The sequence below is a fragment of the Hyperolius riggenbachi genome, chromosome 3 (genome assembly GCF_040937935.1).
Source record: "Hyperolius riggenbachi isolate aHypRig1 chromosome 3, aHypRig1.pri, whole genome shotgun sequence".
Taxonomy (NCBI): Eukaryota; Metazoa; Chordata; class Amphibia; order Anura; family Hyperoliidae; genus Hyperolius; species Hyperolius riggenbachi.
Genome location: NC_090648.1, coordinates 197,421,764 through 197,435,569, shown reverse-complemented (window position 1 = coordinate 197,435,569; position 13,806 = coordinate 197,421,764). Strand labels below are relative to the sequence as shown.

The 13,806-nt window shown below is 43.0% G+C and overlaps 1 protein-coding gene across 3 annotated transcripts in view; it reads left to right on the top strand.

Annotated features, from left to right (window-relative positions):
• Nucleotides 1-13,806, top strand: part of SLTM (SAFB like transcription modulator) — a 116,412-nt gene that overhangs the window by 44,829 nt on the left and 57,777 nt on the right. For 2 of the 3 annotated variants that reach the window (XM_068275523.1, XM_068275524.1), the window contains exon 4: nt 4,095-4,277. The exons of the other annotated variant lie outside the window; for it this stretch is intronic. In XM_068275523.1, coding sequence (XP_068131624.1) covers nt 4,095-4,277 — 183 coding nt within the window. The remainder of the gene's footprint in view (nt 1-4,094; nt 4,278-13,806) is intronic. 3 annotated transcript variants of the gene reach the window in all.

The following is a 13,806-nucleotide window of genomic DNA, read 5'->3' as shown; positions in this document are numbered from 1 at the left end:
GGGCCATAAATGGTGAGTCCTTCTATAAAAATCACTTTGTTTAGTTGACATCTAAAAACAACTTAAAAGAAAGTTCCTTAATGGACTCTTTTTAGGAGGACTCTTGTAAGGACAGGGGGAATTCCTTATGTTGTATAACCTATCCCAGCTGGCTTGTGAGGCCAAGAGGTTATAGGGGATGGGGGAAGGAAAGCGAATGGAAATTATGGATGGGATAACCCTGGGATGAAAACAAAGGGAACCTGTCGAATGGGATAACCCTGGGGGGGGGGGGGAGGGGGGAGGAAATGGGAGGGAGGGGGGGGGGGGGAGAACAACTCACTGAGGTCCTACCACTATGACCAGAGTGGGAGCAGGAGGGGGGAGGGGGGGAAGGAGGGGGGGAAAAAGTGGGAGTGGGTTCCCATGGGACTCGGTCGTGGTGGCTAATGGAATGGAAAGTAATACAAAAAAATATAAATACGATATAGGGGAGGCAACCTGCTATGGACCATGCCTATTATACGGTATACTCACCACCCTCATCTAGTGTAAATTTCTGCTACTATTGGGTGTGCTGGAGGGAGAGAAGGGGAGAAGGGAGAAACATTAGTGACCAGCTGTGCTATAGGATGTAAAACACACAGTAAAAAACACACAGTAAAAAACACAATAAAAAACTCAAACACGTTTTCTAGTAGTACGTTTTCTGGTACATCACAAATAAGTGGATATCTCCAGGCCTTCATTAAGGCCCTTTGGGCTGAGAGCATCCAGTTTAAAGATCCAAAATGTTTCTCGCTCACAGAGCCTCTTGTATCTTTGTCCTTGTAAAAAACTTCTCGAAATTGTCTCTAGGCCTACTATCTTAAGAGTATCCACCAAGCTGTTATGGCACTCCTTGAAATGGCGTGGAACGCTATGTTTCTCCACCCCATCAAGTATGTTCCTCTTGTGCTCCCCTAATCTTTGTCTGAGGGGTCTGGTGGTTCTGCCCACATAGAACTTGGGGCAACTACAGGTTAAAAGGTACACCACATGATCACTTCCACAGTTTATAAAATCTTTCAGTTTGTGTACATGGTTATTAGTATCTATTACTTCAGTAGCTCTGTGTCTAATAAATGGACAGCACCCACATCTCTTCACGTTACACTTATAGGTGCCTTTCAGAGAAGGAAACATACTGTCTGGTGTCTTAGTTTTCCTTTTGACATTACTTGGAGCTATGGTGTTCTTAATGGACTTCGCTCTTTTGAAAATTACTGCTGGATTTTCTGGAGGGGGTGGCCCGGGACTCCCAATGACGTCCCGACGTCAGTGACGTCATCCCGCCCCGTCGCCATGGCGACGGGGGAAGCCCTTCAGGAAATCCCGTTCTATGAACGGGATTTCCTGATCGGAGATCGCCGAAGGCGATCGAAGCGGGCGGGGGGATGCCGCTCAGCAGCGGCTATCATGTAGCGAGCCCTCGGCTCGCTACATGATTAAAAAAAATTTTTTTTTAAAAAAACTGCTGCGCTCCCTCCTGGCGGTATTTTTCATACCGCCAAGGAGGTTAAAGCTGCAGTGGACAATTTGACTAAAAATGGCCTGGTCACTAGGGGGGTTTAGCCCTGCAGTCCTCAAGAGGTTAATATGCATGTCAAGAAGGTATATTACTAATATTTTTTAAATTATAAGCTTGTAAATAGTGATGGACGCAAAACTGAAAAAAATGCACCTTTGCTTCCAAATAAAATATTGGCGCCATACATTGTAATAGGGACACAATTTAAATGGTGTATTAATCGGGACAAATGGGCAAATAAAATATGTGGGTTTTAATTGTGGTAGCATGTATTATTTTAAAGCTGTATTGGCCGAAAACTGAGAAGTTTTTCCATTTTGTTTTTTGTTTTTTATATATTCTAGTTTAAATGCATTTAGGATAAAAATAATTCCTAGCAAAATGTACCACCCAAAGAAAGCCTAATTGGAGGCAGAAAAAAAAACAAGATCTAGATCAGTTCATTGTGATAAGTAGTGATCAAGTTAATGGTGAATGAATGGGAGGTGAAAATTGCTCGGATGCATAAGGTGAAAAATGACTGAAGGCTGAACTGGTGCATTGACCAGGAAAATAAGACACTGCAGTATTTGCCAGAAAGGAATTAATCTCTTAGCAGCAGAGGGAGAAGGTGGGTTAAGATGTTGCCTCTATGACAGGGAGTGAGCGTTTCACCATCTGGGGGACATCTGTTCCCCTGGCAGTTGCTTCTTGTGTAAGTTTTTCTTTTTCTTTTTTTATTCGTGAACACTGGTTTACTTAAATGGCTTTTACAGAGGGAATTTCTTACGAATGGTTGCATCTAATAAACTCCCAAGTCCCCTTTGTAATAATGAAAAATCCTTGAAGGTCAAGTAGGGCTTTAACCTTAGTGATCCTTAAGCCAACTAAAAAAAATGAGATTTACTCACCTGGGGCTTCCCTCAGCCCCCAGCAGCCGATCGGTGCCCTCGCAGCTCCGCTCCGATGTCCCAGGACCCGCCGGCGAGCACTTCCGGTTTGGCCGTCACCGGCCGACAGGCATGGGAACGTGAGTGATTGTTCGCGTTCTCAGCCTGTATATCGCCCCCTATGCTGCTATTGCGGCCAGCCATGCAGAGCAGGTGCAGGGAGCTGTTATAGTTACCTGTCCGGACGCTGGATCGGCACTCCTCTTTTCCGCCTGCAGCACTACACACCCAACATCCAGGGGGATGGTGTCAGTGTTACAGGGCCACTTGATGGTGAGAGAGGTGTTATAAGAGTCTTCCACCACCGAGTGGTGGTGTAACGCTGAAACCATCCTCTGAGCCCCGATCACATGTCCTCATGTCTAAACTGCTTACCCTGCTCCTGAAAAAGTCTGAGGTCTGGAACCCACTAGAAATCGCAATGGCTAGCGATTTGTGGTGGCGTTTTGCGAGCGTTTCGAATGGAAACGCTCCCAAAATGTGCATGTCCTGCTATAGCGATTTCTTTAAACGCAATCGCTCTAGTGCAGGCATGGGCAAACTCGGCCCTCCAGCTGTTACAGAACTACAAGTCCCACAATGCATTTGCCTTTGAGTCATGACTGTGGCTGTCAGACTCCTGCAATGCATCGTGGGACTGGTAGTTCCTTAACAGCTGGAGGGCCAAGTTTGCCCATGCCTGCTCTAGTGGAATCTGTCCCATCAATTTACATTCGAAATCGCTAGCAATTGAAAGTGATCCCTAAATGCACAAAAAGACACTATAGTGGGTTCTAGGCCTCAGGGCCATTAATTACTATTCCCCCTCCAGGCCACTGCTGACACTGGGGTAAGACGTAATTCGGCTTACAGCTATTGCTGGAGGCTGATTACGCTGTTTTTATCCTGATTTGGGCTTCGTTTGACATTGCCCAAATTACTGACTGAGCGACGTTATAGCTATAATTCACATTACGGCCTGTGGGGGGTTGGCTGCGCCCAAATTTATAGCACTTTTTTTTTTACCTGACTCGCCTTGTCTGGGAAGCTTGGGAAGGCACACTTCCTCAGAGGCATAAAACAATTCGGTCTTACAGCACACATATAGTTTAACTATATGTGACTGCTATAGGGTTAAAAGGATCCCTACCCCCTACTCTCCCATGAATTATTTGCAGTATGGTACGGCTCTTTAACGCTGAGATAGTTTTTCAGTTGCACCAACCTCTGCCAATTCTTATTTACAGAATTAGTATTTCCTAATTTGTACATACTGTTGGCCAAAACCAGCTATTTTAGATTTAAAATTCCATTGAACCTCTGTCCAGAAAGTGCAATAGATTCTAGACTTTATTGTTCAGAAGATGATGGTTGCTGGCCTTATCAGTCCAGCTCGAAACGTGTAATCTGCAAAGATAAAAACTATGGTAAAAATTCCATAAAGGTGGTGTTCAGCATTTTTGCAAAAACCTCTTTGGAGAGCATACACGTGGAGGTAACCAGAGACCGTCTCCAGACGTATTCCTTACAGGCTTGTAAGAAATTGGCAAACACAATTCCAGCCTCTTTCACTGAATCGGTAAGCAAGCTGTTCCCACAACATCTGAGATTCACATTGTTTGCCTTTCTCAACAAAGGAAATTGATAACGAAGGTCAAGATATAAGTGACAACGATGGTAGTGATGACATAAGGGACGCTGAGGAAATGGATGAAGATGCTAAATCTGTCACAGAGCTATCAACCCAAGAAGAAGAAAAGCACAATGCATCAAAGATTGTCCATCAAGAGGAAGACTCTGAAAAAGATGCCCCGAACCAAGTATGCTGAGTGGTTTCACTGAGATCATGATAGTCTCTTGCATTTGCTAGCTGCAAATTGATTTTTACAATTTTCTACTGTGCTTGAATGTACATGAACCAATAAGGTTATCATAAATTCAGCTGAAGTAGAACATTAAGGCTGCTACAAAAACACTGCAAACTTACCTTTTTTATCTCCCTAATCAAGCATGTGTTTGTCTGTTTGCTTTGGTGATGGTGTCAGTGCTGCTAGAATTGGTAGTGGTGGTCTGCATTCTCATCTGTGTGCATTTCGCATTACACATTTCTCATGTACTACGTTTAAACTTTTAAATTATTTGATTGCTTTGCTTGAAGGAAAAACTCCAGTTTTGCTAAACTGATCAGTCAAGTACATGTGCTGTGTGTGTATATGTGTATGTCATCATGAGGAATCAGCTGGGGAAAATCCATTATGGCTGCCCCATTATGGAGATGACAAATTAATTCAGTTTTTTTTGGGGGGGGGAGTTAGTATCAAGGCTGTGATTTTTCCCATCCAAATTTACATGCAGGGAGCTGTGTAACAATTGCACAGGTGAAAACGGGCCCTTACCAATAGGTTTCATTTTAGGGTCTTAACAGGTATGATTTGTACATTATACATTAAAGGCCTACCTTAGTGTTTATCTTTCCCACTTTAGCCTGCAGCGAGTATTGGATATTACCAACAGAGGGTCTACCCTAATACTGCTGCCTGGGGGGGTTTGTGTCAAAAGGCCACCTAAAACCGCAATGGGGTGGGGGGGGAGACATGTTCATTATTATGCCCTATTGTACCTAAAACCAGGCTCTGCCTGTGCTGATCACTGAGTGATTAACATGAATGACTGATCTTGCTTGACCCTTCCTGCTTGCCGCCTTCTTGTCGTTAACCCTTCACAGAACAGTATAGGTAGTTACACTATAGCTGCGCTATGGCCAGTAACTGTCTGTATAGGCATTTAGTCTTCCATACAATTTTTTTTTTTCTTTAACCAAAGGTCAGGTTAAAAATCTATTGCAGTGTGCTTTGAGTATCCAGTTTCCTTCGCCTCCCCGAGTCGAGTAACTCTTTTACAGATGCTCTCCATTGGGCTTCTACCACTTACACAACCTCTCTCATCTCTCCTCGTGTCTCTCATTCTTTATGCTGGGCATACACGGAGCGTTTGCTCCTTATCAATCGAGCCGCTGATGGCTCGATTGATAATATCCGACAGGTCAGATGACCTGCCGGATAGATTCCCTGCTCGATCCCCCGCGGGCGGACAATAGCGGAGAATCGAGCGGAAGATAAGGAGCGCCCGCGGGACGAGCGGGGATCGAAGCAGGTGCCGGCGGGGATGTGCCGGGATCGAGCCGGCGGCTCGATCCAGCACATAATCTGATCCGTGTATGCCCAGCATTATATGTGATGCTGTTATTGCATGCTGAGAGGCTGCCAGGTTTGAGGTGGGAGTGGTGTTATGTGGAGGAGGAATAGCACTTAAATTGGATTACACGATGGGGGGAAGCTGTAAATGAAAATCTTTTATTAGAAAAGTATTATATTTGTATTTTCTACGGCCGGTTTATGGAGTTTTAACTTCTTAGCATCCTACTTACTTGCCAACAAGTTCACATAGAAAGGATGGGTTTGGTCCACTTTTCACTGCACTATGGATCCAACCTTAGTGTTGTGAGACGTTTTATATCTAAAGTGATGCTTGGGCTTGAAAACATGGCTATAGAAGAAATACTGACTCCGAGTGATTCGGAACTGCGCCTGCACAATTCTGAATTGTGCAAGGCAACGAAGGATTCGAAGAAGAAAGGGGTGAGGGACCTTTCAGCATGACCATGTCATCTTGTCCAAAGCAAGACTGGAGTTTCACTTCAGACATTATGTATTTTATTATATTTTCATTGTTGATGGCTGGTTTAGAAAGTTAATTCCAGTTATTAAAATGTACCGTACTTTTTGTGTGTAATTTATCATGTAAATCTTATTGAGATGTGAAATAGAATGCAGTCTTGCATTTGCATGCCCTTAAAGTGTTTTGCCCTCTTCCCCCAACCCCCCCCCCCCCCTCCCTCCCAGATTCTACCTATGAATATGGTGCTGCCCTTTGAAAGTTATCTGTAGTTACATGGACTGAAAGGTACCTGGGCACCTGTAAGTGAAAATATACAAAATGAATCTATCCATAAGGGAGGTTCATAATAGAATGGGCTGTTGATGGGGGTGATCAGTATTGATGTTGGTCAATGAGATGCACATAATTTCGAGTTGATGCTGCCTTATTCAAATTTTGTATGCAAATTTATGCAGCTTGAACATGAACAGCAAATTCTGCTGTGGTAAGATTTGATTGATCCATTTTCAAGCTGCATAAATTTGCATACAAAATTTGCATAATACTGCGTCAAGTTGAAATTCTATGCATCTCATTGACCATCCCTAATTGGCATTACTATGGGGGCTTTTTTTTCTGACTCGTTATGCTCCGTATGGCATCTGCTATCTTCCCCAGACGAGACCTCAGGTGCTGTTTTGAAACTCCTGCCAAAGTAGTACGCCCGCTGCAATCTGCTGGCATGCATAGCGATTGCGCTACTTCGCTGGGTGCTTCAACCTGCAGCAACTGAGTTCTCTCCTGGGGAAGATTAGGTGGGGGTAGAAGAGCAAACCCCCTGTAGGTAAGTACCCCACTATCAGCCCACTCTATTATGAACCTATCTTATGGGGAGGTTTATTTTATATATTTTATTGTAGCTGCAATGCGATTGCTACCTATTTACTAATGTGGTTCTTAAAGTGACCATACATTTAATGAGCACTTTTTAGAATTTGGCAACTCTGTCAGGTGTGTGCATTTTTGGATGAAATTTTGCAATATTTCAGCTGAGCAGTGATCAGTTGCAGTACTACATTTACAGATGCTTCTGACTATTTCAAGTAGCTGATCGGTAGGTAGGCTGTAAACATTTCAATCCTGTGTGACAATTAAATTTATAATTGGTCAGTTAGGTGGAAAATGAGTTTACTTTTTATTTGGAAACATTTTTTTTATACATTAACCTCCGTATACATTAAGCTCCATATACAGACAAGATGGACCTCTGCTGATGTATATACAGGTGTCCCCCAAACTCCTTTAAATATGCAGAACACTAGATTTAAACAGCAGTGACTCCATAGTGTATTGTTCTCCTCCTTACCTCTTCTGCCAGGAGCCTCCCCATGATGTGATGTCCATTGTCCCTCCTTTGCCATATATAGCAATGGACAATATCACTGTGCTGTAGCAGAGCAAATGATCTGAGGAGCACTCAGCCTCCCAAAAGATAGAATCCCATTTCTATACAAATGGAAAAAAACTTCAAATGTTTTCTGTTTAACCGATTGCTTTTATTAAATTGCTGTTTTTATTAGATATTTTTACAGTAGAGTTTTCATACCCTGGCATGGACGGGGATCATTTAATACCATATGCTTTCTGGTTGCTTGGCTCAACTGCAGTACTATACCCCACTATACATACCATGAACTCTGTATTAAATGTTAAAATACAGTTACTAAATGCACCTTGGGGGACTCGTGGAACTCCATGTTTACACACAGCAAAGCCCACAAACAGCCTAAGAATTTGACCTTCACTACTGTGAGTACTGCTGGGATTTGTGTTGCCTGGTTGAGTTGAGTTCTGGATAACTGGGACTCTACTGCATTGTATTGTGTGGGGTCTCATTGCTGTAGCATTGCAGAAATCACTTCAATAGAGCCCCAATGCAAACCCAGATAGATTCTCGTTAAATCTGTAGTCAACTTTGCTATATGGCCGTGTTCAGCAAGAACAAAGAGTTTTGAGCATTTTCCATGTGAACGATCATAAATTGCACCTTTATCTATGGCATACTTAATTGTAACCATGAAATATTAGTTTTGCTTCAGTTTTCAAAAACTTCAGGTTATGATGATTTGCATAATCAGATGTGCCAGTTTTACTTCACTGAATTGCAAGATCTTGTTTACCAATCATAAGTTGAGTAAAAACTGTCTAAAGCTGAGTTTAAAGCTGTCCAAAGCTGAGTTTAATAAATTATGACTAACCTTTAGCTACATTTCATTCCCCCCCCGCCCCTTATGATTATTTCCCAGTGGTTTTGTACTTGAATAATGTTCTCTCTATCACTGTAGTTAATCTTTAGATAATTCTGACAATTATACGGTTTTCTTGGTGGTGAACTTTTGTTTGAGCATGTGAGTTCATGGGCAAAATTACCTTTCAAACACTTTCTATAATTTTAATGCCCGTTAATAAGCGCTCTAAGCGTTTGCCAAAGTTCTTTGTCTTTGTGTAACGAGTGTCAAAATGTAATATGGCAAATTAATGGGCGCAGTGGCTGAGATTACCTGGTCTAACTCTTAACTGCATGTAGCTTCCATAGTGGCAGGATGCCCTACAGTTTTTTCCGTACCCTGTCCCCTTCCATTTGAGAAATAATTTAAACAGCGTGAGGACATTACCTGTAGAGTAGGGCTGGCCATGATGGGAAAGAGCATCAATTGGTCACTCCAACAGTTATGTGCAAATAAGGTACCAGGTACATTATTATCTACATAGCAAGAAGGCTGTGTGTAAAATGCAGATGTCAAGTAGCATGCAAATAAGCCTTGAATCACATGCTACCTACCCATTCAGGGTTAGTTCACAGTGAAAATGCCCAAGCTTTAAAGTATAACTGGTACTAAGGGAACGAAGGGATTTTTACTTGCCTAGAGCTTCTGTTGTCAATGTCCTCTTGGTCCACTATACAGCTGGGTTGCGGGTACTGTGCAGGGTTCTATGCCGCATGGCTCCTCCATTGGGCTCTTGCGTACAGTATAGTTCTGTGCTTGCGCAGTCAGAAATTTTAACAGCCATAGGAACGCAGTCGGGGAGGGGTGTGGCTGGGAGTCTTTGATTGAGCACGGTTGTGGACTTTCACAGGGTTTACATAGGCATAAGGAAGCAGACTGGGAGTATATAAAGGGAATGGACAAAATACAGGCAGCTGGAAGAAGTGCCAGTTAAGTTCCCTTCTCAGGTATACTTTAACATGCAAACAATATATTGAGAGGTGCGCTGAACAAATAAATTCCTACTATGTGAAATTGAAAATTTCTGTATTTATTTCATAATAAAATGTACATAAAAACCTACTGGCATTCATAACATCCACAACACCACACCGACACACTGTTAGCATTCACTGTTACTGCACCAATATGCATGGGTGTCCTGGTTCCCTTAAAAAATACACCTGCAGGTGTCTTCCACTATAAAAATAGGAATATAAATATAAAATAAAAAATGATTGTGCACATGCGTACAAGCCAACGATAGAGATAAAAAATGGAGTCCAGGGAATGTGATAGTTGTGTGCGGAGATAATATCAGTCTATCCTCAAACTTCCAATATAATCACAAACAAGTCCCCGACGTTGTTGCAATCATTCAATTCGTTCAGGTATATATTATCTCACCCTGTGTTCCAATAGCGTTTTGCTGTTCCAAGGTAAACACCCCTCTAGGTACTCCACCCGCGGCTAGGAACACTTGTGTATCTATCTCACCTCATGTGGTGTGTCTCCCGTAGGGGGTAGTGGTGTCCTAGTTCCGCATCAGCTCTGAGTAGCTAGTGTTCCTCGGGTGGCTGGTCCCAACGAACCTCCTCAAAGATCAGCAACGGGGAGCCGGCTTACAGCGTCGTAGCTCACCCCACAAACGGCTTCCGGTTCTCTGTTCCTCCGTGATGACGTCACTTCCTCCAGTGCGTCTCACACGCTGCGCAGGTCACTTCCTTGCGTTCCACCCAGCTGGGGTTGTATTATGTACTCTCCTCGGGCGATTCAAGCAATTGAAGTGCGCTGACTAGTAGGTAGAATGGGGCGCCCCTTCACCACTACTGCAGTGTAAAGATGATTGACATGTTTCGACGGTAACGACCGTCTTCACCAGATTCTGACAGAGAGTACATAATACAACCCCAGCTGGGTGGAACGCAAGGAAGTGACCTGCGCAGCGTGTGAGACGCACTGGAGGAAGTGACGTCATCACGGAGGAACAGAGAACCGGAAGCCGTTTGTGGGGTGAGCTACGACGCTGTAAGCCGGCTTCCCGTTGCTGATCTTTGAGGAGGTTCGTTGGGACCAGCCACCCGAGGAACACTAGCTACTCAGAGCTGATGCGGAACTAGGACACCACTACCCCCTACGGGAGACACACCACATGAGGTGAGATAGATACACAAGTGTTCCTAGCCGCGGGTGGAGTACCTAGAGGGGTGTTTACCTTGGAACAGCAAAACGCTATTGGAACACAGGGTGAGATAATATATACCTGAACGAATTGAATGATTGCAACAACGTCGGGGACTTGTTTGTGATTATATTGGAAGTTTGAGGATAGACTGATATTATCTCCGCACACAACTATCACATTCCCTGGACTCCATTTTTTATCTCTATCGTTGGCTTGTACGCATGTGCACAATCATTTTTTATTTTATATTTATATTCCTATTTTTATAGTGGAAGACACCTGCAGGTGTATTTTTTAAGGGAACCAGGACACCCATGCATATTGGTGCAGTAACAGTGAATGCTAACAGTGTGTCGGTGTGGTGTTGTGGATGTTATGAATGCCAGTAGGTTTTTATGTACATTTTATTATGAAATAAATACAGAAATTTTCAATTTCACATAGTAGGAATTTATTTGTTCAGCGCACCTCTCAATATATTGTTTGTATCTCCTTTTTGAACGGTGGGGAACGGGGGTTCACCCCACCTGAGAAGGTTGCAGCAAGAATCAGTGTATACAGTATTAGTCCTGTATTCCAACACATTTGTCTGAGCAGCGCCCTCCAGTTATTGTATACTTTAACATGCATTGTCATGTGCTTTTTGTATGCATGGTAAAGTTTTGGCACTGCAGCACAATGCTCAAACATGTGTTAAAAAACAAACAAAACAAAATGTAAGCCGATCAGAAAGACTCGTTATAGCTGGGTGAGCGTCCCATCCTCCTAACGTCCCATCTCTGAGTATGTATGGTCAGTTGAAAAAGATTATTTCACAAACGCAACTGGAGATGGGAGTGCAGGTGGGGGGTGGAGGAGAACAAAAAACTAAACTCTCTAAATACATACAGGGTTAATTTCTCTGTTTTCCTTCTGTTCTGTGCAAGAATTCAGGTACACTTTAACTGCTTTAGTGGCAGCATATATTTATATCTCCGTGGTGTTTGTGGATATTTAATCCTGACACTGCATGGATTTAAATTCTCTGGCCCTCGCTTTGATCGCTGCCACAAACTGCCACTAAACTCTATCTAACGACAGGTGAGTTTTGTGCACTAATCAGACCATCCCATTGGCTTCTGACCCTCTGATTACTGTGAGCCAATCAGTGATCAGAGAGAAGAAGAAAAAAAAACTTGAGCTCAAGAGGGCATTGTTGTGCTGTACTAGGGAGGTTAAAGGGAACATTAAGTGACCCTAAAATAAATAGTCCCATGTAGAGTAATGATAGTGCTTAGTTAATGCTCTGTTACTGGAGTTTAGTGGATTATTCGCTGGTGTCAAGATTCAACCATCAACCTGTTTGCACAGATGTTGACCTGGGTGCAGTGGCCACCTCTGCCCAAATTGTAATGGGCCCATCTCCTTCATCCATGCTGCTGAGGTGCAAGGTTATCAGGAAGTAAGATCAATATGTGGGTGGAGACAGTCCCTGCACCCAGATCAAGCTCTGCACAGCCATGCTGATGTTTGCACTTGCACAGGCCCCAACATTAGAGATGCATATCTGTATTAGCATGGATGTATGTTGATCTATTGTGATTTTAATCCAGTTGTGAGCCTTGTTTACATTTTTGCTTTTGTTTCTCCTTTACATAAATTCAACACAAAATCTAATCTTCATGGTGAAAACTGTTTTCTGGGTAATATCTTGCAGTAGTTAAATGGGATGTGTGTAATAAAAATTGGGTGTACACAAAGGTATGGAGGAGCACCCACTGGAGTTGTTGGTGTGCCAGTACACCAGCCCCTGTGCCTCACGGGGCAACAGCTGTGGTAACAAAAAGCGGTCGGCACCACCAATAGTATTATAGCTCATTTATTTAAATGGCAGCAATGACAGGTGCTGTTTCGATCCTATTAGCTCTTCCTCAAATTGCATAAGCCGTCACGGCTTATGCAGTTTGAGGAAGGGCTAATAGGCCCGAAATAATAGTATCGGTCATTGCTGCCATTTAAATAAAAGCTATAATAAAAATTGGGTGTAGCGATTTACTTTTCCATTTATGCAGTCTGCCACCATGATTAGCCAGGAAAGAGCGTTTATGATGGACACAGACCGCTTAGTATAGGCTACTGTAGTAAAGCTGAGTTATCACTAATGCTAGATACACAAATATGCAATTTCCTATCAGATCGACAGGTCAAATCAATCATTTCTCTTGTGTTCAATCTGCTCTTATTGATAATGGGATTGATCGAGGGCAGAAAGTATCAAATTTAATCAATTCAACCAATTGATCTGATGGCAAATTAAAACGTGTGTACCTAGCATTGGATAAAACCTTTTTAAGTTTTGCTTTTAGTGCCATCTGCACCATGTCGGCATTGGAATTACCTACTCAATTGCTCTCCCAGAATTGCCATTGTATAGTAATTACTTCAAAAACCATGTACATAATAAACACTTGTTTTTGTTTCCTCCAAAGTTTACTCTTAAAGGGGAACTTCAGCCTAAACAAACATACTGTAATCAAGTTACATTAGTTATGTTAATTAGAATAGATAGGTAATATAATCTCTTACCCACCCTGTTTTAAAAGAACAGGCAAATGTTTGTGATTCATGGGGGCTGCCATCTTTGTCATGGGGGCAGCCATCTTTTTGGTTGAAAGGAGGTGACAAGGAGCAGGAGACACAGTTCCAACTATCCTGTGTCCTGATTACCCCTCCCAGCTGAACACGCTAGGCTTCAAATGTCAAATTCAAAATGTAAAAATAAAAAAATTGCACCAAAACAGCAGAACGAGAACAACAAAATCAGAAATCCCATCATGCTCATCCACAGCATCAGGGGAAAAAAGCCCGGGCAGTTTTCTTCTGTGCAGCTAAAAATGAGGCTTGTATAAGAGAAACAAAGTTCTGATGCTGTGAAACTGTTAAAGAAACACAAAGCCTTTTCAGTGCTGCTGAGTTGATTTTTAGTCCGGAGGTTCACTTTAACCACCCTGGCGTTCTGATTAAATCGCCAGGGTGGCTGCGGGAGGGTTTTTTTTAAATAAAAAAAAAACTATTTCATGCAGCCAACTGAAAGTTGGCTGCATGAAAGCCCACTAGAGGGCGCTCCGGAGGCGATCTTCCGATCGCCTCCGGCGCCCAGAATAAACAAGGAAGGCCGCAATGAGCGGCCTTCCTTGTTTTGCTTATATCGTCGCCATAGCGACGAGCGGAGTGACGTCATCGACGTCAGCCGACGTCCTG